The following is a 12,233-nucleotide window of genomic DNA, read 5'->3' on the forward strand; positions in this document are numbered from 1 at the left end:
CAGCTAATTCAGCTTTAACTTCAGACAGCTCCTTTTTCAAGGCAGAAAGTTCTGAACAAATGGGGCAAGCCCTAAGTTTCCAGATGAATTCCCTAAGAATAAAGGCTGTTGCGCTCGGGGGTGGACCCTTGTCCTGGGACAGTGAAGGAATGCCTCCTGAAAGGGAACAGGAGGTAACTGCCCCCAGGGGGCGGAGCACTGGAGGAGACAGAGGCTGTGAAGAGCTTCACCACTGGAAGCCCGAGGTCCCCCCAGGAGGAGCCCGTAGGGACCCGGGCCGCTTGGACTTAGGTGGGCCTCGCAGGGTCTCCTGAGAGAATGGAAGTCCAGCGTGCCCATGGACACAGGGGGAGCACGATCGGGTTCGAAGTTGGAGGCTGGTTGGAACAAGGAGAACCAGAACAGAGTTGGTGATGACAAGGCGAGGAACAGAGCCAGAATTTGGAGACAAGGTCAGGCAGGCAAAGGTCAAGATCCAGAGTTCAGTCTGAGGAATGGTCAGTAAAGCAGTCAGATGAGGTCAGTAAAGCGGCGGTCAGATGAGGTCAAAGGCAGGCTGAGGTCTTGAGGCAGGTGGCAGGCAGGCAGGCAGGTTGGGAGCAAGCTGAGGTCTTTGAGGCAGGCAGCAGGCAGGCAGGCAGGTCAGGAGCAAGCTGAGGCAGGCGGCAGGCAGGCAGGCAGGTCAGGAACAAGCTGAGGGTCAGTACCAGTAAGACAGTCCGAGGGTACTACCTGGGTGGACAGACAGATGAATACAGGAACAAGCAGGACGCAGGAACTAGGATGTAGGAACAAGTCAGGAACAGAACTGGAACAGAAGGATCCTGGAACGAGACTAGGAACAGGCAAGAGCAAGAACAAACACAGAGGCAATCTTAGAACAAACCGACCCGATTGCCAAGGCAAGGAAGCATAGACAGGAACTTCCTTATATCGAGGGATTAATCAGGGCACGCCGCGGAGCTAAGACCCGCCCTTGGCCCTACATGAGTCCGGCTGGTCCGTGCGCGTAGGGTTGTGGCTAACATGGCAGAGGACGCCGAGCCTCGGCGTGAGGCCTGGCACGCAGTGGAAGGCCCGGCAACCACTGCCGCGTGACGCCGGGGCCTGGCAGGACTGGCAACTACTGCAAGGGAGGTCGTCCCAGGATCCGCTGTGGAACCATGAAGGTGAGCAGACCCGTGCGCGGGACGGCCGCGGGTGGGGCGCGTAACAAAGGCTCCACGATAGTTACATTGGATATTCCTCATTTTGGTAAATTTATTTGATGGATAACACCTAAGGAATTACCAAATTTCCAATTTATCTTGTTGCCAATTATGTATTCAGGTAGCCTATATCAGAAAAACAAACCCAGGAGTGGGTGGGTAGAGTGGCAGGGTGGGAGGGTGGGAGAGAGTTAAACAGTTCACTTGGCCAGGGCTGTTCACTGGACCCTGTATCTGCTATTGATTTTGAACAGACCTTCCCCCAGATTTGGCTAGCTAAGTTAAGCTTTTTCCTTATCTCTCTCCAAGAATCACTAGTTTGTCTCCTTGAAGTTCAAAGCAGACTGAGGACTTGATTGCCCCCTGCAATGCACTATGAGTCAGCTGCCCACTCCCTTTTTTTGGTTGGGTTAAACAAACACACAGCAATTTAATGCAGCAATATCAATATCTAGAAGAATATATAGAGATAAGGTTAGCACTACACAAAAAACAGAAAAATATAACAAGGAAGCCCTCTAAAATAAGTAAAAATTAAACTTATTCCTTAGCTCTCCTCAAGAATCAGTAGTTAGAGCCGTCTCCTTGAAGTTCAAAGCAGACATAAGAAACATGTTGCTGTGATATTTTTGCCTTGGAAGACTATATATCTTTTTTCATGTACAATCTGTTATTATAAATGCACAGTTTTTAATTGTGTGGTGAGGGTTAGTGTGTAAAGTTCACCTGGTGTGTCTGATATCCTTGCATTGACCTGGAGAGCGTGTGCTACACACCAACCCCCCCCCCCCCCACTATTTATCAATTTCCCATTTGCTGTGGAAATGTGGGAGGCAGGGTTGCAGCTTGCAAGAAATATCATCAGTGATGCACTGTCTACCATTTCCTTGGGAATTCTGACCCTTCCTTTCCCCCTTCTGTAGCATTTCCAAACACCGGAAGAGCCAGACTCCAGGGGACTCTCTGCCCTCCATGACCCTCTTGATGATTTGACCTGTGCTTTGTCTCAGTCAGCAGATTGCCTTGAGCCGCCCCCCTGGATCTGATCTTTCTTTTTTTGCTTTGATTGTTTAAATTTAATTCCTGTGTTTGTTTCTAGAAAGCTCCTCTCCTTTTTACACTTTTTGTATTTTCTGGATCTATTGTTTCGTTTTAGACTTTGTTTTAATAGAAAATATAAATGTACTGTTACTATTATTACTTATCACTTCTGTACATAAGAACATAAGAAATTGCCATGCTGGGTCAGACCAAGGGTCCATCAAGCCCAGCATCCTGTTTCCAACAGAGGCCAAAACCAGGCCACAAGAACCTGGCAATTACCCAAACACTAAGAAGATCCCATGCTACTGATGCAATTAATAGCAGTGGCTATTCCCTAAGGGGCAGATTTTAAAACCTGCGCGCGGGCGCAGACTTGTTCACGCAACCCAGTGCAAACAAATCTACGCCCAATTCTATAACATGCGTGCGCTGCAGGGTGCATGTTATAAAATCCAGAGTTGGCGCGCGCAAGGGGGTGCACAATTGTGCAACTTGCGCACGCCGAGCCGCGCAGGCTGCCTCCATTCCCTTCGAGGCCGCTCCGAAATCGGAGCAGCCTCGGAGAGAACTTTTCTACCGCTCCCCCCCACCTTCCCCTCCCTTTCCCTATCTAACCCACTCTGTAGTGTTCCTAGATGTACTCAGTGCTGTACAAAAGTACATAAGAGACAATCAGGGCTCAGTAGAGCTAACAGTCTAATCCAGTGGTCCCCAACCCTGTCCTGGGGGCCCACCAGCCAGTTGGGTTTTCAGGTTATCCACAGTAAATATGCATGAGAGAAAATTTGCATGCACTGCCTCCATAACATGCAAATTTTCTCTCATGCATATTCATTGTGAATAGCCTGAAAACCTAATTGGCTGGTGGGCCCCCAAGTCAGGGTTGGGGACCACTGGTCTAATCAAAAGAGACTTGGGGAATTGCATTTATTAAGAAATGTCTGCATTGTGCGCAGGCTGCCTCCGTTCCCTCCGAGGCCGCTCCGAAATCGGAGCGGCCTCGGAGGGAACGGAGGCAGCCTGCGTGGCTCGGCGTGCGCAAGTTGCACAATTGTGCACCCCCTTGCGCGCGCCAACTCTGGATTTTATAACATGCACCCTGCAGCGCACGCATGTTATAGAATCGGGCGTAGATTTGTTTGCACTGGGTTGCGTGAACAAGTCTGCGCCCGCGCGCAGGTTTTAAAATCTGCCCCTTAGGGCAGATTTTAAAACCTGCCTCCAAGGCTGCTCCAAGGCCGCTCCGAAATCGGAGCGGCCTTGGAGGGAACTTTCCTTCCACCTCCCCGCATCTTCCCCTCCCTTCCCCTACTTAACCCACCCCCCCCGGCCCTATCTAACCCCCCCTACCTTTGTTGCACAATTTACGCCTGCCCGAGGCAGGCGTAAATTGTGCGCGCCGGGCCGGCCGCCGGTGCGCCATGGTCCAGTCCGGGGGCTGGCCGGAGGCCGCGGCCAAGCTCCTGGAACACCCCCGACAACGCGCCAGCTGCGACGCCCCGACACGCCCCCGATGATGCGCCGCTGTGACACGCCCCCGACACGCCCCCCCAGGAAAGCCCTGGGACTTATGCGCATCCCGGGGCTTTGCGCGTGCTGGCAGCCTATGCAAGATAGGCTCGGCGCGTGCAGGGGGGGGGTTTGGGGTAGGTTTTCGGGGGTTACGCGCGTAACCCTTTGAAAATCTACCCCTGTGCGTACAAATTAGCCATCCACTTAACTAGCAAACTTCTAGATCTTTCAGTTCCATAACAAGCTCTGTACTAGTACAGTTCCATCCATGCCAGGCTGTAAAATAATTTGCCTGGTTGCATCTAAATATAGGAAGACATAATTATTCCAACAGTAATATTGCTAACATCTTCCAACAAAAAGTTAATATATAATTTAAGATACTGGTTCTCACTTTCTGGCTGTTGCGGGGTCAAGGTCCGGAATACCTGAGAAATAAATAGATTGGATCATTTTATTCCAAGCCACAGTAGAGAGCTTTGTTAGCGATATGAGGCGGGTACACCTTTGAGCTGGGGCATTCCTCCTTATTACACCAACTCTGAGGAGTTCACTCTCTGTGGATGTTCGGCAGGAGCTATGGTTCTTAAAAAAAAAAAGTGGTTATTTCCTGCTGGGTAATGTCTGTTGATGCTAGGTGGAGTCTCCTTGGCAGTGGTAGGGGATGTAGAGTGGCTATGTTTTATGTTGGAGAGGGCTGCTGGGAAGAGTTCATGCATCCAATGTCATTTATTAAGGGCGAGGCATGGTTTTATTTATTTTACTCTATGTGTTGTGGTTACGTCTCGCTCATACACCACTTTGGGCATCCCTTTGTTGGGTTGAGGATGTGATTTAAAATAATTTTTACTTTTTATTTGTTCTTTACTTGACCCTTTATTGTGGCCTATTCTGACTTTGGAGGGAGTCGAGGCTGTAAAATTGGGGAGATAGATATTTAAAGTCGCAGCCTTCGCAGATGATCGTCTGGTTCATCTCACTAATCCGGTTTTCTCTCTTACAGAATTCTTGAGAGAATTTTCTTTGTTTGGTGAGATAGGCTTTAAATTAAATTTAGAAAAATTGGAAGCTCTTGAAACTTTGCCTTCAGTGAAGAATCTATGGAATCGAGATTTTCCCTTAAGGTGGTTGAATGTTCTTTTTGATACCTTGGAATTTCAGTGCCTGCTGATCTTGGGAAGCTTTATAAGTTAAATATTACTCCTCTGCTCTCCTGGACTAAAACTAAATTACTGCATTGGCAATCATTACCATTGTCGTTGGTGGGTAGAATCAACCTTTTCAAGATGGTCATTTTTCCTAAATGGCTGTATGTATTTCAGTTAATCCCTATATATTTTCTTTAAAAAGACCTTTAATTGTTGTTTGGGGCTCTATCAAGATTTCTTTGGCACAGTCATAAACCAAGGATTGATATGAATCAGTTAATAGGATCATGGAAGGTAGGGATCTGGGGCTACCAGATTTGGGAAAATACAATCGGGCATGTCAACTCCGTCATTTGAAAGACTGCTTATGGGATACCTCTCGTTATACTCCAGTGGACATTAAGAAGCATTTAGGGGCAGATTTTCAAAGACCTACGCGCGTAAATCCAGGAGGATTTACGCGCGTAGGGGGGTTACGTGCACCAGGCCTATTTTCAAAAGGCCCGGCGGCAAGTGTAAGTCCCGGGGCTTGAAAAAAGGGGTGGGGAGTGGGTGGGGTGGGGCGGGGTGTGGGCATGGCCAGAGGCTTCCGCATGGCTGCTGGGCCTGGGATGGCGCACCGGCAATTGGCTGGCGCATGCAACTTACTTCAGCCCCAAGGCTGAAGTAAGTTTTGGAACAAAGAAAACAAAAAGGAAAAGGTAGGGGGGAAAAGGCGGGGGAGGTAGGGGAAGAGAAGATGGGGTGGGGGTAAGGAAGTTCCCTCCGAGGCCACTCTGATTTCGGCGCGGCCTGAGAGGGAACAGGGGAAGGCAGCGCGGCTCGGATAGGGCTTGGCGTGTGCAAGGTGCACAATTGTGCACCCCCTTGCGCGCGCTGACCCTGGATTTTATAACATGCGCGCAGCTGCTCGCGCACGTTATAAAATCAGGCGTACATTTGTGCGCGCCGGGTAGTGCACACAAATGTACGCCGCTCGCATACCTTTTAAAATCTGCCCCTTAGCTTCTACTCATCATCTAAGGGTTCTGAGACAGACAAAAGGGTTGGACTTGATGTCCTCCATGAAACAGAGTGGTTTATATATGATTCTTTGGAAAATCTGTCAAGGTCTTTGTGAGCTATTAGCTCATTCATGGGACACCTCGTTCTATTTGCTGATACAAGGTAACCCAAATTTTGTGCCAGGATTGCAGTATAAAATCTTTAGCATATGGGCACCTAAAGGAATCGATCAGCTTCATCAGGTATTTGACACAGATGGCTTGATGTTGTCTTTTCCGGATCTCAAAAGCTCATTTGATTTTACTGATAAAGATTATTTTGCCTACCTACAATTGAGACACTTATGTTTTGGGTCTACTATCGTCTCAATTATTGGATTCCTTTTGTGACAAAATATTCGGCCTTCTGTCTGAGATTAAGCACATCAGACCAATGGAGACCATAGGGCACACACAAGCAGGTTTTTATTAATAGCATTCATTGTTTTTAGAAACCTGCTCCAGGGCAAGATCATGCAGTTAATCCAGAAGTCGGTGATGTTCCAGATGCTTTTCATGTTCCTGAGAATTCACCTTCTAAGACTGACCTGAAAAATCTGCAACAAGCATTGCTAACAGGTACACTGTGTAAATATGTGCCAATAAGGTCCAAGGCATTGCTTCCACCAGGTACCGGGCTATATTGTTCTCTGCAAGGCCATCTTAACATGATTTCTACTCTTTATTGAGAAACACGCATAGCTAGTGCAGTGCTGCATTGCATGGTAATCCTCAGCATGAAACCCCCTTCCTTCCAGCAAACCACTTGTTCACCAGTGCCCCAAAACCCTCCCTACAGTCATTTTTTTAAATTGTATTTTTTGCCTGGCAGTTTCCTCCTCCTCTGTTGGCACTATGGGACATAAGCCTTCACTTGCAAGTATAGGATTTTTCTCCAGTTTTCAAACCTCCTCCCCACCCTCTCAGTTTTTGGTCAGGAGCCACGAATTACAGCTCCCTCTGGAGACTGGCGCATAAGTCTGGCTACTAGGTGCCACCATTGAGTGATGGCTGAGATTCTCTTTGCAAATTCTCCAAGCCCCAGATCCTCTGCGTTGCAGCACATGGTATGGACAATAGGCTAACAGTCAAATACTAGGAATGTGCAGGCAAAAAAGATTCATGTCAATTTGGGCTTTTTTATTTCAGTGGGAGGAAGGAGGGAAGGGATGTGTTTCATTTTTTAGTTGGGTTAAAGTTTATTTTAGTTGATTGCTGAGCCAAAATAAACATTACATTTAACACTCCCTCACTCAAAACAAGATAAAGTTGTGAAATAGGCCCCCCCAGGTCTCCCTGCACTTCCTAAGGTCATTAAGCAGGGTCCAGTCCACCCTGGGTCTCCCCAGACCTCTCTGTCCTTCCTGACTCCACTGCCCTCACCAGTTCCCACTTAGCCCTTCCATAGGGGTCTGGTCTGCAGAAAAGAAAGGTAAATGAGTGGCACAATATGTTGAGGATGGCATAGAATCAAGCAGGATAGGTGTTTGTTGGAAAAAAACCTGCACTTTGGAATCCTTATGGATAGAAATCCCAAGGATTAAAAACGAAGAGTATAGTAGTGGGGATATATTACCACCCCCGGGCCAGGATGAGGAAACAGACTGCAAAATGCTAACAGACTGGCTAATAAAATGTGCAACACAATAATAATGAGACTTCAATTACCTGAGAATTGATTGGTAAAATGTCACAACAGGACATGCAAGGGAAGTAAAGTTCTTGGATGCCATCAATGACTGCTTTATGCAGCAGCTGGTCATGGAACTGACGAGAGGGGAACATATAATTACATATATAATTACATATAATTTTCAGTGGAACTCAGGACCTGGTGCAAGAGATAAAAGTGGTAACAATGATCATAATGTAATAAAATCTGACATACCGTAATTCATAGGGAGGGTGAATGCTAAGGAAAACTAATGCAGAAGCATTTAACTATAAAAAGGGAGATTATGAAAAAATGAGGAAATTTGTTAGAAAAAAAACTAAAACAAGTACTTCACAAGATTAAAAACTAGCAGGAGGTATAGACATTGTTTAAAATTACCATCCTTAAGGCCCAGACAAAGTGTATTCATGTATCAAAAAAAGGTCAAAAGAACACTAGGAAAAGGACCTCTGAGTCCTTGTGGACACTGCATTTAAATCTTCGGCTCAGTGTACGGCAGCAGTCGAAAAGGCAAATAGAATGTTAGGAATTATTTGGAAAGGAATCGAGAACAAACCTGAGAATATCATAATGCCTTTGTACAGATCCATGATGCGACTACACCTTGAGAACTGTGTGCAGCTCTGGCCACCCCATCTCAAAAAAAGACATAGCGGACATAGAAAAGGTACAGAGAAAAGTGGCAGAAATGATAAAGGGGATGGAAATGCTCCCGTATGGAGAAAAGCTAAAAGGATTAGGGCTCTTTAGCGTGGAAAAGTAGGACGACTGAGAGGGGGATATGATTGAGATTTATAAAATCATGAGTGGGGTAGAACAGGTAAATAGAGACTGGTTATATCATAGGCCGAGGCTGCAGGGGCTGTGGCCTCCTCCCCCCCCCCCCCCAAACATTTCTGCCAGCAACGGAAGAAGAGAGCGCCTCACTGGTGGTAGGTGGGATGGCGTATTATTTCCTATCTGTGCCCCTCCGCTGCTGCCCCCTGCCCCAATCCTCTCATTTACCCTCCATGTTCTGAAAGAGTCAGAGGATTGTGGTCTTGAAGCAGCTCGGGCCACTTCCCCATCTTCTCAGTCACCAGCGCCTGAATGACATTATCGGGCACCAACAGCCGAGAAAAAGAGGCGCTGCAAGGCTGAGATCTTCTGGTTCTTTCGGAGCATGGAGGGTGAGTGAGGGAATCATGGCAGCACCGGGGTGGGGAGAGCAGCAGAAAGTAAATAATGTGTCATCCCAACCTGCCACCAATAAGAATTCTCTTCTGGGTGGAGTGAAAGTGTATGTTATTTTTCAGCATGAACAATTTTATGCTATGATTTATGTAAAGAATTTATGTAAGATAGAATTACATTAACTGTAAAGTAAAAAAAATTGGCAGTTGGAATGTGGGCGGAGTTTGGGGTGGAGTATGCGGTGGAGCTTGGTTGCCTCCCCAACCGAAAAAGGCATTCCACTGCCCCTGAGTTATTCACCCTTTCAAATAATATTAGGAAACCGGCAGATTTTTTTTTATTATGTTTTTATTCATTTTTCAGACAAAACAATCAGTATAACACAATGTCAGCAAGTGCCATTAACCTCCACCTCATACAGCAAATTGTTCTGTCCATTACCTAACTCCACCCCACCCATACCAGAAATAAAGCACAGAGTGACCATGATATTTCCATTAGGCTAGAGTACAAACCAAAACTGTTTCTTGACAAGTCTTCCAACTTCTCAGAAGGCCTGCACTGCAGTGAACCTTCCAATCTGGCTTCTACAGCTGCTTGATCCGCTCCTGAATTGTACTGGAAAGAGAGGACCCGTAATCATGCCAAATATCCATACATTTCTATCTGAACTCCTCTGACTTATTTTTTGCACTCAGATATTCAAATTGAAATAGTTTATGAAGTTGTTCTTTCCGTTTTGGCTCCTCAGATGAAATCCAAACTGCCAAAATTGTTTGAATAGCCAGTAAAAAGGCTTTCCTCAAAAACGATCTCTTGCAATTAGGTAAGACCTCGAAATTATCATCAAATAAATCTAGCAGGCATAATCGCGGATGTATTGGGATTAACTGTACCATCATCTGACTCATGTCTGCCACAACACCAGTCCAGAAGTTAGCTATCTTCTCACAAGACCAAAAACAATGAAAGAAGGAGGCTTTTTCAGTAAAGCATTTGATACATTTATCTGAATCACATAATTTTGCAGCAAATAGCCAGACTCTGGACATATACATGCAGTGCAAGAGCTTAAACCCAGTTTGAATTATGCACATACTTTCTGAAGCAATGGCAGATTCACTCAGAATTAATGTTACTTCCGATCTTGTCAATAATATCCCAGCCTGGATGTTCCATTTATCTACAATATAATCAAAACTCTTATTATTGTGTATGTTATGAATTGCCTTAATCAAGGAAGAACAGGACTTAACCTTCCTCCCCTTCCAGAAAAATACTTCTTTCACATTTTCATAAATCGGAGACAATTTATTTTGTTGGCACAATTGTTAACTGTAGTGCCTAACTTGTACGAAGGCATAAAAATCCTTATTGTCTAAGTTATTCTCCTCTTGTACATCCTGAAAACTTTTAATTGTATTTGCTTTTCCAATAAAAAACTGATGAACACTAATTAAACCCATGTTCTCCCATCTGTTGAACAACCTTTTACTTAATCTTGATAAAAATTGCGGATTACCCTTCGGTTTAAGAAATGGGGTAAGACAATCTGATTTATGTAATTTATGCTTACATAAATAGCCCCAAGCTTTCCTCCCCGACTGTATAATCAAGCTATTCCTGCACTTAAGAGGAACAATATTCCCAGGCGTAAATGGGTATAACCATTCTTGCATGAACTCACTTGGCGAGAAATAACTAGTATCACACAACCAATCTTTCACATGCCTCAAAAGACATGCTAAATTATAGTCCCTCCAATTAGGACAAGCCAAACCCTCCAGTTTGTTTTTTTACAGTCATTAAAGTACTCAACAGGATTCTAGCCTTGTGTTTTCCCCATATAAATTTCCTTAAAGTCTGATGAATCAATGTCAAATCTGTTTTTTTCAACCAGATTGGGATTAGTTATAAGATGTATAGCCATTTAGGCAGTTCCATCATCTTTACCAGGTGCAGTGTTCCCTCTAAGCTGTGCGCGTGTGCCCGCGCACATGGCCCGTGAAGGCCGCGCGCATGGTTCAGAATTTAGCACACAGAGTTTTTAATCCTAGAGTTTTTCCAAAAACTAGGCAAATTAGGCATAAAATCATTATACTTGCACAGCAATGATGGGAGACACCTAACATGCGCTACATAATGTTTGTGCCATTCTGTGGGTTAAGAGATCTCTGATTCATCTCTACACAGTCCATAGTATTGGTTTAAACACTTGCTCCAAAGTTTCTGTAACCCCAGTGAATTTAGGCCTAAGTGCACACACTGATACGGCTCTCTGACAGAGGCCAGTATGCCACCTATTACTTAGAACTGACTGCTAGCCTGCTAGGTCATTAATGGGATGAGGTCAGGGAGAGTTCATACTCCCAACCTCCAATGGCATAGCTGCAGCGGTTCAGGGTACAGCGACACAGTGTGGATGGGAGGGATGCTAGCATTGCTAGGCTACACAATACACACGTGTACAAGAATCTATGCTCTGCGTCAGCAGCTAGATGACTGAGTGTATATGACGCCATGTGGTAATATAAATCATTTATAAAGAACATTAGAAACAGATAATGTCAACTGGTTAAGTTTAAATAAGTTGATAATATTTAAGTTAATTACAATTAAGATAATAAGATTTGAAACCATAAAAACTGAAATGAGAAAAGGTGTTAAACGCAAGAGAACAGCTACATCATTTAAATCTGAATGGTTAGATGAGACGGTTGAAACTAATACCACGAAGTCGCATGGCCTAACTTGTGTAGCCCTGCGCGAAATTTTTTCGTATGATGAAGATAAAGGAGTCATTTGTCTGAACTGCGCTGAAGCGAAAGCTGTAGGAGAGTTTTCTATGGGTAAAAGGTGGAACGAGGTCTGGAAACTGGATTTCCTCAAAAGACATCTAGTAAGTAAATCTCATATTGACAGTGTAACAAAATTGAAAAATATGAATCCACTTTTTCGCAGTGGGTTGAAGAACCTTTTACTAGAGACTCCAGAAGAAAAGCAAAGGAGGCAAATCATTGTAGAACGGAAGCATTCACATCCAGATGAGATAAAGGTCCTGATTGACAGAGTCTTGCTAGCCATCAAATTGAACTCTTCTATGCTGGCTGTTACAGATATAAATGAACACATGGCCAAATTTGTAAAGCTGCCAGATATTTGGAGAAGTAAAATTACGCATTTGAATTTCTTGAAGTCATCAACAGCTTTGTTCAAAATGATATAATGCAAGAAATTTCTTCGGCATTGTTCCACACTTTAACCGTTGATGAAAGCACTGACATATCTTTGACCAAATGCTTAATACTTTACTTTAAGTATCGGCCTAGCAATGCTTTGGATTACAAAGTATCGTTTGGTGGCATTTTGCGATTAGAACATTGCAATGCTGCTTTAATCGTATCTGCCATCAAATTCTTTTATACAGCGA

At 44.9% G+C, this 12,233-nt stretch overlaps 1 protein-coding gene across 2 annotated transcripts in view; it reads left to right on the top strand.

Annotated features, from left to right (window-relative positions):
• The window catches only part of LOC115094495, a 128,347-nt gene that overhangs the window by 18,120 nt on the left and 97,994 nt on the right, over nt 1-12,233 (top strand). For both annotated transcript variants that reach the window (XM_029607606.1, XM_029607607.1), the window contains exon 2: nt 6,408-6,534. In XM_029607606.1, the coding sequence (XP_029463466.1) occupies nt 6,408-6,534 (127 nt within the window). The remainder of the gene's footprint in view (nt 1-6,407; nt 6,535-12,233) is intronic.

The sequence above is a fragment of the Rhinatrema bivittatum genome, chromosome 6 (genome assembly GCF_901001135.1).
Source record: "Rhinatrema bivittatum chromosome 6, aRhiBiv1.1, whole genome shotgun sequence".
NCBI lineage: Eukaryota > Metazoa > Chordata > Amphibia > Gymnophiona > Rhinatrematidae > Rhinatrema > Rhinatrema bivittatum.